The sequence below is a fragment of the Mesoplodon bidens genome (genome assembly GCF_964165515.1).
Source record: "Mesoplodon bidens genome assembly, chromosome: 18".
NCBI lineage: Eukaryota > Metazoa > Chordata > Mammalia > Artiodactyla > Ziphiidae > Mesoplodon > Mesoplodon bidens.
The window spans coordinates 13,865,744-13,882,273 of record NC_138175.1 but is presented as its reverse complement, the minus strand read 5'-3'; the positions used below and the strand labels follow the sequence as shown (position 1 = coordinate 13,882,273).

The following is a 16,530-nucleotide window of genomic DNA, read 5'->3' as shown; positions in this document are numbered from 1 at the left end:
TTGTGCCCGCTCTAGCTGATTTCATGTCCCCTGAGTACAGCAGGCTGGCTCTGGGGCCCTGGGTCATTCTCAGGCCTGCTGACTTTGAGGGGGGAGGAAAAGCAGGTCTATGCTGAGAGAAGAAGCAGAGGCCAGCAGTCACAAGGCCTGGGGGTGAGGAGTATGAAAAGCAGACAGAGGGAGGGCGCTGAGGCCCTTGGCTGCAATATGTGCATGCCAGGTGAGGAGTGTTAGGGATACCAAGAGCTCACACAGTCCAGAGCAGGAGAGACATAGTTGCATTCATTCACTCGATAAGCGTTTATGCCAGCCAGGGCACTGACAGTACAGGAGTGACCAAGGCAGAAGGTCACTGCCCTCTTGGGCAAGGCAGTGGGGAACATGGATAAAACAGTCACACACATAAGTGCAAAATTAAAATAATTACAGCTTCACAAGTGAAAGGAAGAAGCCCTACTCCCTGAGCGCAAAGGCTAGAGGTCAGCCGAGCCGGCCTAGGTCCCACTTCCGCAGGCCTGCCCGGTACAGCCGTCCATCCATCCACCGAGCTCTGGGCGTCCTTGCGGCGGCCCCAGGACTCTGCAGCGCTCGCCGTTCTCCCTCCGGGGCGGCAGGGGGCGGTGTGGGGCGGCCTGCCGCTATCCCGACAGTCCTCGCGCGAGCGCGCGGCTTTGAGCGGGCGGAAGAGCCGGCGCGCGACGCCGGGCCGACGGGTGAAGGCGGCTCGCACGCCAGATGCCGCCATGCCTGGGGATAACCGCCGCATCCGCGGGCCCGAGGAGTCGCAGCCGCCGCAGTTGTACGCGACCGACGAGGACGAGGTGCCGGCCGCTCGCGACCCGACGCGGCTCCGGCCTGTGTACGCGCGCGCCGGGCTGTTGAGCCAGGCCAAGGGCTCGGCCTACCTGGAGGCGGGAGGCACCAAGGTGCTGTGCGCAGTGTCCGGCCCACGCCAGGTAGAGGGCGGTGAGCGCGGTGGCGGCCCGGCCGGAGCGGGCGGCGAGGCCCCGGCCGCGCTGCGGGGCCGCCTGCTTTGCGACTTTCGCCGTGCGCCCTTCTCGGGCCGCCGGCGCCGCGCTCCCCCGGGTGGCAGCGAGGAGCGTGAGCTGGCGCTGGCGCTGCAGGAGGCGCTCGAGCCGGCAGTGCGCCTGGGCCGCTATCCGCGCGCGCAGCTCGAGGTGTCGGCGCTGCTCCTCGAGGACGGCGGCTCGGCGCTGGCCGCCGCGCTCACGGCTGCCGCGATCGCCCTGGCCGACGCGGGCATCGAGATGTACGACCTGGTGGTGGGCTGCGGCTTAAGCCGCGCGCCAGGGCCCGAGCCCACTTGGCTGCTGGACCCCACGCTGCTAGAGGAGGAACGCGCCGCCGCCGGCCTCACCGTGGCGCTTATGCCGGTGCTCAACCAGGTGGCCGGGCTGCTGGGCAGCGGGGAGGGCGGCCCGACCGAGAGCTGGGCGGAGGCCGTGCGCCTGGGTCTCGAGGGCTGCCAGCGCCTCTACCCCGTTTTGCAACAGTGCTTAGTACGGGCCGCCCGCCGGAGGGGCGCCGCCACGCCGCCCTGAAGCAGAACCCTGAGCAACAACGGACGCCGAGGACAGCTGCCGCTGTCCCCGAAACGACCCGCGCCGTCGTCTTGCAGACTGCGTGCGCCAAGCTGAGAACTCGGAGCGCGGAAGAGGATCTGGGGAGGCGTGCTCAGAACTGATGCACTGGACAGCTGTGTTGGTATGATTTTTTTTACAAACTGTTCCGTTAAAGGAACTTTTCTAATTGAGTTGGCTCCCAGCCACGACTCAGTTGAAGAAACCTGCGAATGCAGCCTGACCCCCAAGTTGGAAAGGACTTCAACTGGACTTACCTGGAAAGTGGAACCTGGAGCTAGTGTCTCGTAAGGGATGGACCCTATGCAGGCCAGCCAGTGACCCCCTCCTATATTATTGGGCTGCTTTTGAGAGAATGGACAAGGGGGCTGTGCTTTCCCACTTAATATCTGAGCTAAAGCAAAACCTCTTTCATATCTGAAAAATTTTGTTGTTCTTGGTACAGGATTTAAGAGAGCAAGGCTCTTCCGAGCTGCGTAGTGTGTTCTCGGACTCCTGGTGTCAAGGGCTTGGGACAGCATTATATGTGTCCTGGTGTCCCTCATCCAGTCTTGGCTCCTGGGGGGGGGGCACTTGAACTGCCAGGAGTGAGAGTTTCTGGATGTTGGAGATGGAGTCTGGCCGTTTTGTAGGGCAGAGCTGGCCTGTCTGACCACAAGGGTAAGATCTTTCCTTTGTGTCTCCTGAGCCCTGCAGGTTTGTGCTCAGGTCTGGTTTGGAGAAAAGCGGGGCAGCTTGGTGCCCTTTCTGCCCTGGCTTGGTGTGAGCTTCTGAGCTTGTGTGTCTCGGGCCTGCTCAGCTTCTCTAGGAAAGGTTGGCCTGGGACAGCCAAAGGGCCAGAATAAGGCTTGGAGACCACACCGAGAACCCCTGATCGAGAGGGAAAAAATATAAATTTTATTTCCCCCCAGTGACATAATACATATTTCCAAAGCAGATCTGAAATACATGGTATCACATCAGCAAGAAACAAGATAGAAACGACACAAAAAGGATACCCCTATTGACACCCAGACAGGATTGGGGGCTTTGAGAGGGGGAAGAGCCGCTGGAACAGTACCTGCAGTCAGAGAGTGGGCCTCAGCTTTATAAGAATGGTGAGCTGGTGCTGGGCAGTTGCAGGCCTCTTCCCTTCCCTGCCAGTCCCCAGACTCATCTGGAAACATGACCAAAGCTAAAGCCAGCACTGGGGGGAGGCTTCCTGGCTGGTCTGGCTGAGCCGTGCCTCCATTTCCGTTGCCCTTGCTCCAGAATGGGTTGCATGGGTGCCACTGAGAGGCCTTTGGAAAATCACTCAAGGCAAGGAAAGGAACCACTCGGGAAGGTGCCTGGAGCTGATGAGCCTGGAGGGGTTACAACCTACTGGTTGGCTTCCTGGTCTGCTGCATGATTCTTCACCTGTAGGAGAAGCAGAAGTAGGACTCTAGCCCCGAGGGCTGAGAGGTGTGGTATGGCTGGGAAAGGGAGGGCCATCTGCTAACAACTCCCAGTCTCTTACCCCCACCTCCCTTTCTTGGCAGCTTTGACATCTCAGTGCTACTGTAGATTCTTCCTGAGACTTGGGAACGGACCCAGGACCACCAGACTGAAGAAGGCATTTTCTCTGCCTACCCCAGTCTTTTCATAGATGTGATTCAGCCTTGGGCAGCAGTAAGTGTCCCCTGGAGCCCACAGGCCAGAGCTAGGCAAGTGGAGGAAAGGAAGCTCCTCACTGCTAACCCCCCAGCAGCCCCAGCCTTGCTGAGATGGCCCTAGTAACAGTAGGGGCTTGGCCCATCTCAGGGACCACCAATAGGAGAGGAGGAAATGGTAGGGCAGGGAACACTTGGGCCCTTTGAAGCTGTACAAAAGGCTGTTATCAGATCCAGGTTTGGATATTCTCAGTCCAGGAAGGTCAGTGTGCTCCAGCTTTCCTGGGGAGTATGGTACAATGCAAGACAGCCCAAAGACCCTGGGGCAGCGGGTGGGCAGGGGCAGGCTTACCAGATGGTTTTTGGGCAAGGGATCTGGGGCCATGGGGCACACCTGTGATATTCCCTGTACAATGCTCAAAGCCTCCTCCCCACCCACCTTCCAGGAGGAGAAATGTATTTCAGCCCAGAACTGGCTCAGCTGCCCAGCTGTAGCCCCTGGTCCATTTGAGCCGACCAAGCCCAAATTAAGAGGGGAGAAAAAACAGGGCAGGGCCCCATCTTCTCCTGGGCATTGGCTGTGATGGAAGTCAGACGCCTGCCCGCAACCACCATTGTCGTCTCCCACACAAACCCAAGTCCCTCCCTTGCTCACAGAGAGACCACAAGGAGGGTGAGAATGGGGGGAGGCGTCAGGCCACTCACTGCCTCCAGGTCTGTGTTGTGGAAGCTGTCCGCCTCTGGATGGGCCCTCTGGCCCCTGGGCTCCTGCTGGGGATCAGTGGTTCTGCACGAGGAACCTTTACTCCCAGAGCCCCTGTTCTGTTCACAGCCCTCGGTCCCTGCACAGGGAGAGTCACTGGTCAGTGGCTAGATTTGAAGGCCCCAGCTAACCCCAAAGATGCCACTTGATGCCCAGCACTGACCTAGGGAATCTAGGGCTCGAGAGGACAAGATGGGGATGGGCTGGGACACTGCTCTGGCTCCAGACAGCTGCTGAGTGGGTGGGGGTCATAGAACAATATAGAAGCCGAAAGGGTCCTCAAGCCACAGAGACACCCAGAGGGAGTGGGGGGAAGTGAACTCCAGGGAGGGCGAGGAGGAGCCCTGCACCCAGGGAAAGCCGGAGGCAGGACCCCCTGGTACCTTCAGGAGTGGGAAAACCTGGAGCCCGCTAAGGGTGTAGCCTGGGCCCACACTTGGGGAGGACCTGACCTGAAAGCTGGTCCATGCGCTCCACAGTGTCCAACAGGCGGTCCACCTGGGTTTTGATCTGGCTCAGCTCTCCCCTGATGGAGTGCAGCTCCTCAGTCTGGACTGCTGGGAGAGGGGCCAGCGTTGGTACCAGTCAAGTTCAGGAGGCAGAGGGCAGTGCTGCGAGGACTCTGAACCCACCCTCACTGCTGAGGGCCTCCCAGTTCTCCCCTAGCCCTGTGGGTGAGGGCTGTGCTCCCTCACTCACGCTTTATCTTGGGGGTCAGCTGACTGTTCCTGGGAGCCTTGTGGGGACTGAAGTTGCTCTTGACCCCCATGCCCATGTGGGTCCTCCGGCTCTTGATAGGCACCCGGTTGATTAGTGGAGGGATCCTCTGGTACTCGTACACCCTGTGGACAGGATGGAGGGGGAGTCAGGCCAGCTGGCCCCACCTGCTTGCCCAGAGGACAGGGGGCAGGACCCACCTACCTGTAGGGGAGATCTTCCCCGTACAGCTTGTAATCCAGGTCATAGTTGCTGTTGAAATAGAGATAAATGAGGAAAGGGTCGTTGTCCAGGGCCAGAATCCTTGCCTCGACTCCAGTTTAATTTGGAGAAACTGATGTATGCAGCTTTTCCTTAGAATCCCAGGATTCTTGACCAGAAGAGCCCCTAGGGACTGACTTGACCAAGGTCACTTTGGGAGACCACAGCAAACCAGCTTCCCCATAGCTGGCCTCTGTTACGGGCACGTTCCGGGTGCCTCCAGGTGGCAGGAGGGGGCAATTGCCCACAGGCTTCTGGCCAGCCAGGTCTGGGCTGTCCAAAGGCTCCTCTACCTGACCCCGGCACTGCTGATCTTACTCTGGTTCTTAGTCGGGCAAAGGATGCAAGGGAAGAGTTAAGTCAGGGCTCAAAGCCACGGAGAGAGCCTTTAATCCTTGCGTGGGAATCGCCAGGATGCAGGGCTCAGCCCTGGCAGGGCCAGACAGTCGGGGTTAGGGCCGTGGCCAGGCCACCTTCCCTTCGCTCCAGGCCCTGGGAAAGAGGCTGAGTCTGGAAGGTCCCAGGCTGTCCCTGCCTGGCCTCAGCCCTGCTCTCATGCACCGTGCACCTCCAGGGAACTGGTGCCTAGGCGGGAAGGGAAGATGGGTGCAGAGGGACAGCTGGGTCCGGCTTGGGCAGGAAGATCCTGTGGGGATACGGCTGCAGGCAGTTCGGGTGCAGCCTGAGGCTTCAGTTAAGGCAAGTGAGGAGTTGAGGGGGAGGAGAGGGGCTGCAAGCTGGGGGCAGTAAAGTTTCTGAAATAACTTTCTGGGACGGTGCGCCCACACCACCAGCTCAGGCCCAGCCGATGAGGGGCAAGGCCTATGGAAGCCACTGGAGCGGAATAGGGAACATTAGGGGGCCCCTTCCCCTTCATGCCGTGAGGTCCCCAAGCCAGTGGATGAGATTTCCGGCCAGCCCCGCCCCCGCTTTCTGGCCTCAGGAAGTCTGGTGGGCGGCCCAGGAGCTGCTGGGATGCTGATTCCGGCAGTGGGAGGCCCATCCTTGGAGAAAGGAAGGCGAGCCGGTGGAGCGCGGGAGGGCAGGTACCCATCCCTTCGGCGCTCTAGGGTTGGGGTCGGGGTCCGGGGTCCGGGTCCGGGGCACGGTGCAGGAAGCAGGCAGCCCTCTGAGGGTCAGCAACGACCAAGCTGGGACAGCTGGGGGCCAGGACAGGGCTCAAGGTTACGAGTCTCAGCTGAGCATGACCACTCTGGGAAAATTCTCACTTGTCCGGCCCTCCGTGGGTTGGCCATGGGGGCCCCCTCTCCCTGACTGGGTTGAAACCTCAGCAGAGATCAGACAGCTGGAGGGGAGGGGAGGGGAGGGAGATGGGGAGGGACCAGTAGCCGACCACCTGAGCTACCTCGATGAACCCTATCCTACAACAGCATTGGTGGTTCAGTGGTAGAATTCTTGCCTGCCACGTGGGAGGCCAGGGTTCAATTCCCAGCCAATGCAAGAAGCACACTTTTCCTTAAACACCTCTTCCTCACTTTTTTTCCTAAAATGACTTTTTAGAGTACCTAAAAGTTAATGGTAAAGGAATGGTAATTCACTGACTGCTGAGCACAGACTTGGGAGCTACCGGAGTTGAGACAAAGGCAGGATGAGTTTGCGGGTTAGAGGTTAGGCGGTATTCGCTGCTCCAGCTTGCTGTAGGTAGAGGGTCCCTCCCGGTCTGGGGTCATCCCTGCTCTGCCCCTGCGCCCAGTCATCAGCCAGGGCTGAGGCCTGTGCCCTGGGCGTGTGACCTTGATCCTCTCTTCCTAAGGGGCAGTGGCCTAGTCACACAGGGTCTGCAGGCACATCTGTCCCCTGGTCTAGGCTAATGATCACAGTGCAAGCTGGGACTTCCCACAATAAGAAAGAAAATGCACCATCCGCATGACCCAGTGGCCAGAGGTCAAGCCACCTCCCTCAGTGTCCTCAGGGGCCAAGTCGGGGGAGGGGACCTGGGGCAATCCTTCCACCACAAACCTTTCCCTCCAGGTTGACAAATGCCATTTTGAGACCCAAGACACAAGGCCTGGACTTGACCAGTTCTCATAGAGAAGTCATCCAACAACTCAGGGGCCGCCAGAACCCCATCCCTGAACCACCCCTCTTTGGGTGACTATCCAAAGGGGCCAGAGCCACAGCAACAGCCTGCTGCTCCAGACATGCTGCCCTAGTCCCCAGAGAAGGGTTTCATTCTCCCCACTGGAGTCCCCTAGGGACACATGGGTCTTAAGGAAGCCACCCCTGCCCCAGGCCTTGAATGCCAGGCACCCCTCCAAATGGAATCTGAGCTCCTGCAGGACAGCTGGCATCACTCCCCATTGCTTCCCTGTTCTCCCAGCTGCACCTACAGGACTGGGTCCGAGCCTGCTAGGCAAGGGGGTGGGGTGACATGAAATCTGGAGAAGGCAACTGGAGCTGAAGAACTGAGGAAGGGTTAACCCAGCCTCAAAGCGGCCGTGTGTAAAAACACGGCAGAGAACTATGGGAAGAAACCATTTACCTCACATCAGACGGATATTTACCAAACCATATCAACTCCCAGATGAGAGTCTCACGCACGGAGGCAAACCAACACACCCATGTGCAGTTCAGCATCACTGAGGAAATGCAAGCTTAAAAAAGTACGAGTACACACCTACCCATCAGCCCAAAACAACACAATGAAAAAGCAGTCCATGCCGGCAAAGATGATGTAGACGTTCTGGCTGCCACAGGCAGGGAGAGATTTGGCCTAATGTCTCGAGGTCAACCTGGAGGTGCAGAGGCTTCTCAGAGTAGCCCCTACCCAGCCCTGCCATCGCACTTCTGAGGAGATGAGACCCAAAAGAAACCAGAACCGGACTTCCCTGGTGGTCCAGTGGTTAAGAATCCGCCTGCCAATGCAAGGGACACGGGTTCGAGCCCTGGTCCAGGAAGATCCCACGTGCCGTGGAAGCAACTAAGCCAGCGAGCCTCAACTACTGAAGCCTGCTCGCCTAGAGCCCATGGTCTGCAACAAGACAAGCCACTGCAGTGAGAAGCCTACACACTGCAAGGAAGAGCAGCCGCAGCTCGCTGCAACTAGAGAAAGCCCGCGCGCAGCAACAAAAACCCAACGAAGCCAAAAATAAAAAAATAAGAAAAGTAAATTAAGTATTAAAAAATTATAAAAACCCCCCACAAACAAAAACCCAAAAGAAACCAGAACCTTTGGCAGCAGGCTGTTTACACACTGCTGTACCTAACAGCAACCACCTGCCCCACTGCCTTCCTGCCTCCCCCACTGGCAAGACAGAAACCACTCAAATGCCCACAGACAGGCCAGGAACTGATCGCAGACATCACAGGCTCCCAGCTGAGGGAATCCAAGGGGCCACCGGTTCACACACACCCTCGTTACACCTGTGAAAATGGCACGTTGGCTGGCAGAGGTTGGTGAGCTCCTTTCTAAACATGTTTAAAGGTTTCTTTAAAATTCCTTGAAGCTTCCCAAGTTAGAGGGAAGATTTCATCCAGAAAGGTTCCCATTGTCTACTTCCCAAACATGTATACCCAGAAAAAGCTCCCGAGCACCCCACAGGTGAGGCTCCCCTTGGAGGACTCACACCCCCGGGTCTAGGCGAGAGGAAAGGGCACCACCAGCGGGAGAGTGTCTGGGTTGTGTCAGCTAGAAGGGGCCTTGGAATGAGCTGGGTTGACACTGCCGCCCCCCCCCCCCGCAGTTTACAGACAAAACCTGTGGCCAAGGGAGACCGGACCTCCTCCAGTACTACAGGGAGTAGGACGAGCAGCCTGGCCGGCTGGGCGGGCAGCACACGGAGCAAGCCTCCTGGGGTTCTCACTCTGTCCCAGGGGAGCCCAGAGCCCCAAACAAGCTGGTGATCAGACTCCCTCCCCCGTAGGCAACCCCAGGCAGACTCACCAGGAGATGGCTCTCCCCCATGGCCTCTTCTGGCCTGGCCGGGCAGGGCCGGGCTTGGGCTCCCGAGCCATGTCTCAATCTGAAGAGAGAGCCAAAGAGTGGGACGGAGCAGGAGAGAGAGAGGGAGGGGTGGGGGAAAATGGGGCCAAGTGCACATGGGCCCCGCCTGCCTCCTGGCTGGCCCTTCCCTGCTCCTCCGCTCTGAGGCGGAGGGCAGTGCCCCCTGAGAGGCAGTGCAGTGGAGCGCCCCTCCCCAGTCAGTGGGCAGCCCGGCCTGGCCTCCAGACACTGGGCCCACCTATTCAGAGCTGGGCTCTGGCTCCAGAGGGCTCATCTTCATCCTCAGAGGACCATGGTTCTGAGACAAACAGTCCCTTTGGCTAACTTCAAAACGAAACCACCCCCCTGAGGATGGGGAGGCTGCTCTACTGTTTCCCCCAAATTACCACGGGAATCAACCCATTGCCCAGACCTTGGAAGTTGGGGGTGGTACCGTCAAGGGGCAGGAGAGGGGATGTCCGTGATCCTCTGAGGAGACACCCGTCCCTGGTTGGGTTAATTATCGAGTGTTCTCCTGCTGCCTGTCTGCCCGCCCACAGGCCTGCCTGCTGCCAGGCCTACGCCCCACAGCTGCCTCTGGTCTAAGCTCCTGGGCTGGCTGTGTCTGAAACGGCCAGGATGGCTCTGAGAAACAAAGCAAGCAGCCTGCCTGGTCTGGGGTGGGGACACCCCGCTGCCCTCTCTCTTGGTGGCAGGGGAGTCGAGTCAGCTGAACCCAATTTAGAGGAGGGCTGGGAAGTCAAGCAAGGCAGCCGTCTGTGCACCAGTCACGGGCAGACTGTCTCCTTTCTGGGCTCCTTCAGTGTTCACCACTTGAGCACGTAGCTCTATGCTCGTGGGAGACCGGGGAATCTGCTCCTTGCCGTATTCCCCCAGCTCACTTGGGGCCTGGCCACTTAGTAGGTGCTCAGTTGCTATCTGCTGAATAAATGAATGGAACTCCATTAAATAAATTCCAGCTTTTGCTTGTGGGTTTGGATCAGACCCCGGAGTTTCACCTGGGACCTCGAGGCCCCTCCCTGAGCCCACCCCCTTTCTTCCTGAATCTATGATCATCATCCATGGCCCACTTTTAACTGCCAAGACAGCAACAAATGCGAGCCTTTTCCTGTTCACAAGACTTCCTGCAACACAATCACCAAGAGCAGTTATCCAGCACCTGCTTGCTCATGGTGAGGAACAAGGAGACCAGCAACGATGTCCCTGAGGCATTGACAATCCAGATCGAGTGTTCATTTGGGAGGAAGCTGGCAATTCTGTACCCGCACCCTCAGCCTTCTCTTCCATTCATGATCCTGCCTTATCCAATTATCCACTCAAGAACACATTAAACAGATATCCGTGCACCAAGAAAACAGCTGTACTTCCATGTTGTCTGGCTTTCTATGTCTGTCTCTTTGACTTTCTTATTTGCAATGTCCGGAGAGGACAGAAAAACACACCCATGTCCACTGTGTAGGGCAGCAGTGCATGAGCACTATGAAAATACATAAAGAAAACCTCATTTAAAATGGACTTGGGAAGCTCTGAAGAGGGAACTCGCACACATGTACCATTCATTGCAGTCTGTATAACCAGCAGGAAGAGGGAAGATACGAATTATTTTGACAGAGGAGGACATTAATCACATGGGGATTTTATCTTCTGCCTTTTTTTTTTTTTAATATTTATTTAGGACTTCCCTGGTGGCGCAGTGGTTAAGAATCCGCCTGCCAATGCAGGGGACACAGGCTTGAGCCCTGGTCCAGGAAGATCCCACGTGCCGCAGAGCAACTAAGCCCGTGCACCACAACTACTGAGCCTGCGCTCTAGAGCCCGCGAGCCACAAGCACTGAGCCTGCGTGCCACAACTACTGAAGCCTGTGTGCCTAGAACCCATGCTCCGCAACAAGAGAAGCCACCGCGATGAGAAGCCCACACACCAACGAAGAGTAGCCCCTGCTCGCCGCAACTAGAAAAAGCCCATGTGCAGCAAAAAAGACCCAAAGCAGCCAAAAATAAAATAAAAAATAAATTTAAATATATTTACTTATTTGGCTGCACTGGGTCTTAGTTGTGGCACACAGGATCTTCATTGCCACATGTGGCATCTTTGTTGCTGCATGTGGGATCTTTAGTTGCAGCACGCGGGATCTTTTAGTTGTGGCATGCAGGATCTAGTTCCCTGACCAGGGATCGAACCCGGGCCCCCTGCATTGGGAGCATGGAGTCTTAACCACCAGGGATGTCCGGCTTGTGGGATCTTAGGGATTAAACCCAGGCCCTCAGCAGTGAAAGCACGGAGTCCTAACCACTGGACTGCCAGCGAATTCCCTCTCCTGCTTTAAAAAAAAAAAAGAAATTTCCTCCCTGCCCCAGCAACAACTCTCTTACCACCACTTGCAGCCAGTGAGAAACTGCCACAACCTTGAACGCTTGTTCTTTTCCAGTGAAGTTTTGTTCAAAACAGCTCTCCCCAATTTCCCCCTAAAACTTAATAAAAGCAAGCACCTCTCCTTTGTTCTCCAGGCTTGCCTATGATACATCATAACATGCTTGTCCCAAATTACAATTCTCTGTTATTTCTGAGTAAACCTATTTTGCCAGTAAAATAACTGGATGTTTTATTTTAAAGGTTGACATTGCATGGTGTCAGAAGTGGGATCCAGAGATGCCCTCTAATGACTTGGAGGCTGGTGAGCAAGCAGGTGTTGGTACCCATGGAGTTCATTGAGCTCACTGCTTTCTTGTCAACCCTGGAGTTTGAAGGTAAGTTTTTTCCTGAATCCAAGGTCTGCTCTCTCTGCATTTTGAACTCTCCAGCTTTATTGGAATCTGTTTTCATGAAGCTTTCTGGTAAGTCACCCTTTCTGTTCAAAGCGGGGAAAACGTGTGATTCCTAGTATTTTTTTGTTTGTTTTTTAAATATTTATTTATTTATTTATTTATTTATTTATTTATTGGCTGCATTGGGTCTTCATTGCTGTGCATGGGCTTTCTCTAGTTGCAGCAAGCGGGTGCTACTCTTCGTTGTGGTGTGCAGGCTTCTCATTGCGATGGCTTCTCTTGTTGCGGAGCACGGGCTCTAGGTACGCAGGCTTCAGTAGTTGCAGCATGTGGGCTCAGTAGTTGTGGCTTGTGGGCCTAGTTGCTCCGCGGCATGTGGGGTCTTCCTGGACCAGGGCTCGAACCAGTGTCCCCAGCATTGGCAGGCGGATTCTTAACCACTGAGCCACCAGGGAAGCCCCAGGACTTATTGTAACTTCTTGTTTTTCAAATTGTGATCACAGACCATTGGTGAATTTGATTAACGTTTAAGGAAATAGAACATGTACATATTGTCTGTACCTACGTAGATAAATTAATAATATATATCTTCAATTTTATCTATAATTTATAGATAAATTTATTATAGATTTGTTTATTTGTATATAAGTAGAAGATAATAGTTTCATAAAATGCAAAATAGAGTGCATGCATGACATACACTGAAAATAGGAAATACAGTTTATTTAACTTTTATTTCAGTTACTTATATGTTTTTATATACGTAAGTATACGCTGGGCCACAATATTTCTTACTGTGGAATGATCCAACACATTTGAAAGCAACTGCTCTTATACCAGAGTAAATGGAGCAACAAAAGGGTCTTACAGCCAGCTGAAAAGGCCAATACAAGAACAACCACCCTTTCTGCCCTGGACACACTCAGTGATAACTTCTCAGTGCCAGGCTATAATCACTTGTTGATAGGCTCATACTTTGTTGCCTTGTCTTTTCAAATTTACAGCCAAGTAGAAATCCTTATTTAAAAGAACATACCCCATTTCTCTTTTTTTATTCTTTTTTTTTTTTTTTTTTTTTTTTTTGCGGTACGTGGGCCTCTCACTGTCGTGGCCTCTCCCGTTGCGGAGCACAGGCTCCGGACGCGCAGGCTCAGCGGCCATGGCTCACGGGCCCAGCCGCTCCGCGGCACGTGGGATCTTCCCGGACCGGGGCACGAACCCGTGTCCCCTGCATCGGCAGGTGGACTCTCAACCACTGCGCCACCAGGGAAGCCCTATTCTATTTTTTAATTGAAGTATAGTTGATATACACATCCCCAATTTCTTATTTATTTATTTATTTTTTTTTTTCTGTATGCGGGCCTCTCACTGTCGTGGCCTCTCCCGTTGCGGAGCACAGGCTCCGGACGCGCAGGCTCAGCGGCCATGGCTCACGGGCCCAGCCGCTCCGCGGCATGTGGGATCTTCCCGGACCGGGGCACGAACCCGTGTCCCCTGCATCGGCAGGCAGACTCTCAACCACTGCGCCACCAGGGAAGCCCCCTTATTTTTTATTTAAAATTTTTTTAAAAAATTGAAGTATAGGGCTTCCCTGGTGGCGCAGTGGTTGAGAGTCTGCCTGCCGATGCAGGGGACACGGGTTCGTGCCCCGGTCCGGGAAGATCCCACATGCCGCGGAGCGGCTGGGCCCGTGAGCCATGGCCGCTGAGCCTGCGCGTCCGGAGCCTGTGCTCCGCAACGGGAGAGGCCACGACAGTGAGAGGCCCGCATACAGAAAAAAAAAAAAAAAAAAAAAAAAAAAAAATTGAAGTATAGTTGATGTGCAATATTATATAAGTTACAGGTGTACAATGTAGTGATTCACAATTTTTTTCCCTTTTTCCTATGCCACACGGCTTGCAGGATCTTAGTTCCCCAACCAGCGATTGAACCCGGGCCCTTGGCAGTGAAAGCAGAGAGTCCTAACCACTGGACCACCAGGGAAGTCCCTAGAATGTAGGTTTCTAATAACTTTAAGATCATAATGCTGAACTGGTAAAAACTTCTAAAACTTTAATGAAAAAATGATTGATTCATAAAGCTGCTAACCCAAGATCAAGATCAACAAGAATTAGTTACAGGACACTAAATTAACTAATGAGGATGATTGTAACTTTTATGACTTTTTATGCTGGTTCTGCAGTGTTTTACTTTTCCAGATTTAAGGAAACTTCTCTTCAACATCTATGACCTACAGCAATTTGGTAAAATACACCTTTGTAAACAAAGAAGAAACATTATCTTTTTCTCCCTAATTGATTCCTCCAGAATTTGGAAACTCTTATTAAATATTCTTATTTTTCATGACAATATATGTATTTGCATAAGTTCAATAAGCATCTATTCTCCTTGTAATAGAAAACAATTGGAAATATTGGCTATATTACGAAGGCTTTGACTGGATTATCAAAATAAAGAGAGATGTGCATAGATTCAGGTATGACCAGACAATTTTAAGGAACTGCTTGGAAAAATCAGGCTAGTACCTTGATTACAAGGTTCCAGCAAAGTAATCTTAAAAAGGGCTTATATTGGGCTTCCCTGGTGGCGCAGTGGTTGAGAGTCCGCCTGCCAATGCAGGGGACGCAGGTTCGTGCCCCGGTCCGGGAAGATCCCACATGCTGCGGAGCGGCTGGGCCCCGTGAGCCATGGCCGCTGGGCCTGCGTGTCCGGAGCCTGTGCTCCGCAGCGGGAGAGGCCACAACAGTGAGAGGCCTGCGTACTGAAGAAAAAAAAAAAAAAAAAAAAAAAAAGGGCTTATATGAGGGAATTCCCTGGTGGTCCAGTGGTTAGGACTCTGTGCTTTCACTGCCAATGGCCTGGGTTCAATCCCTGGTTGGGGAACTAAGATCCCTCAAGCTGCATGGCCAAAAAAAAAAAAAAAGGGCTTATATGGTCAATCACTATTCTTGCTGTATTTTTGTAAATAATCAAGCCAAATTTACTACAAACAAATTAGTTTTACTATGATTATCTTTGATAAAAAGGGTAATAACTATGGAAAGAGAAATTGTATTTGCAACTTTGTAGATACTAGATTCTTGTCCTGTTAATGATAAAGTTTCAAGGTTTTTTTATACAGCTGTAAGCTGAACTGGATTCTAAACTCTTCTAGCTTCCACAAATATCTGACTATAAATCTCCAAACTGTTCCCAATTTTCTCCCACCCTTCTGATTTGAAATCAGTAAGAACAAAGACTGCCCTTAAATGTCCTTGGAAGGGGCTATACCAGGTCCTCCTCACTACCCAGATGGCAGCCAAACCTGAGACTCAAGCCTTGGGTGTACATCTCACAGTTAAAGAAGGCTCCAACTGACATCCAGTCCGATAATCAAGCGCTGGAGACCTCTGAATCAAATTTCACCAGGAATTGAAGCAGACAGCCTCTGAAGGAGACAGCTTTCCCAGGATGACCAGAACAGGACTGTATACTCTTTCCTGCTGTTACTTCTTCCCTTATCCTCTCCCTCTTCTTCTTGGAAAGACCAAATGCTCTTGTCTGCATTACTCAATCTATTACAAAAGGAGGAAACTTATCAGTCCACTGATTCAAATGTTAATCTCATCCAAAAACACCCTCACAGACTCCCCCAGTATAATACTTGGCCAAGTGTCTGGGTACCCCATGGCCCAATTAAGTTGACACATAAAATTAACCACCATAGGGACTAAGAATCAGGAAATGGGGTGGAGGTCTTTGCCCCATCTTCACCTCTCACAAAGATTCCCAGACAGATTTCCTAAGGGACACCCTCCTGTATTCCCCCAAGTTGTGAGTGCGTGACTGCACGGAACATGGGTAGGACAGTTAATGAATGGGAGTCATAGTGAGTGACAGTGAATGATGCAAGGATGGGGAGGTTGGCAGTCCGGTGGGAAGACAGAAGAAGGCTGAAACAGAGAGGCCAAGCTGACGGAAGGACAAGAATAAGGAAAAAGGAGAGGAGCAGAAGGGGGTGGACATATTGAACGACTGGTCCCCAGAGTTCCCTGAGTTGACTCCCAGACACATCCACCCTGAATTCATGAGATGGATACAAAATAGTTCACTTATTTGCAAAGAGCTCCCAGAAAGAAAGAAAAGGATAATTGTATCATCCCCAGTATTAAAATTGCAGTGGGCAGCTAACAGTGCTTGAATTCCAGCTATTTGCCAGGCATTGTGCTACAAACTTACATCCATCATGTCATTTAATCCTCACAACAACCTTGCAGGGTAGCTGCTCCCCATCTTGTAGAAAGGTTACCGAATGTGCCCAGGGTCACATGGAGAGCCACTTGAGAGGAGTAATGAGATCTCAGTCGCCTGCCTGGCAATCTCTACGTGTTCCAAGGAGTTAGAGGACTTACTGAAAGACACTTACTGGTAGGCTCGGCTACAAGCATAGCCTGATTCTGTCAGGACCTCCAGGCCACACTGCCTTTGTACGGGGATGTTCCATTACCCACCTTACCCTGCACAGACTCCAAAGGCTGGCGAGGCCCCTGGTTAGAGCGTGGGATGACAGGGCCAGTGCTGCAGGCCAGGGGCCCAGGTGTACCAAGTGGCTTCTTGCAGTGGACCTGAGTCATTCTCTTGCCTGTCCCACATCGGAGTCCCATTCCTGTGTTAGAGGTATCCCCCAGCTTGAAGACAGAGGCTGCCTCCCTGAAAGAAGCTGAAAATGCCCTTTTCTGCCTCCTTTTCCCAACCTCCCTTGCAGCAATGTCCTGGACACATGACGTGGCTCCTCCAATTAGAACCACGTGCCCAACTTCAAGGTAAAGCTGCCAGTGGGAGAAGCTC

At 53.4% G+C, this 16,530-nt stretch overlaps 2 protein-coding genes across 2 annotated transcripts; one reads left to right on the top strand and one right to left on the bottom strand.

Moving 5' to 3' along the window:
• The first annotated feature begins 671 nt into the window (after positions 1-671).
• On the top strand, positions 672-2,026 carry EXOSC6 (exosome component 6). The gene has a single exon (XM_081215199.1). The coding sequence runs from the start codon at positions 744-746 to the stop codon at positions 1,560-1,562; it is 819 nt and encodes a 272-aa protein (XP_081071325.1). The 5' UTR covers positions 672-743; the 3' UTR covers positions 1,563-2,026.
• Positions 2,027-2,305: 279 nt separating this feature from the next.
• On the bottom strand, positions 2,306-9,488 carry LOC308605707 (RNA-binding Raly-like protein; the record flags this gene model as incomplete). The annotated part of the gene is made up of 8 exons (XM_081215997.1): positions 9,371-9,488; positions 8,878-8,956; positions 4,917-4,964; positions 4,695-4,837; positions 4,448-4,549; positions 3,938-4,074; positions 3,000-3,055; positions 2,306-2,420 (listed from the first exon to the last, which is right to left on the bottom strand). Exons 2-8 carry the CDS (start codon positions 8,946-8,948, stop codon positions 2,306-2,308), a joined length of 672 nt encoding a protein of 223 aa, XP_081072123.1. The 5' UTR covers positions 8,949-8,956; positions 9,371-9,488.
• Positions 9,489-16,530: the final 7,042 nt, after the last annotated feature.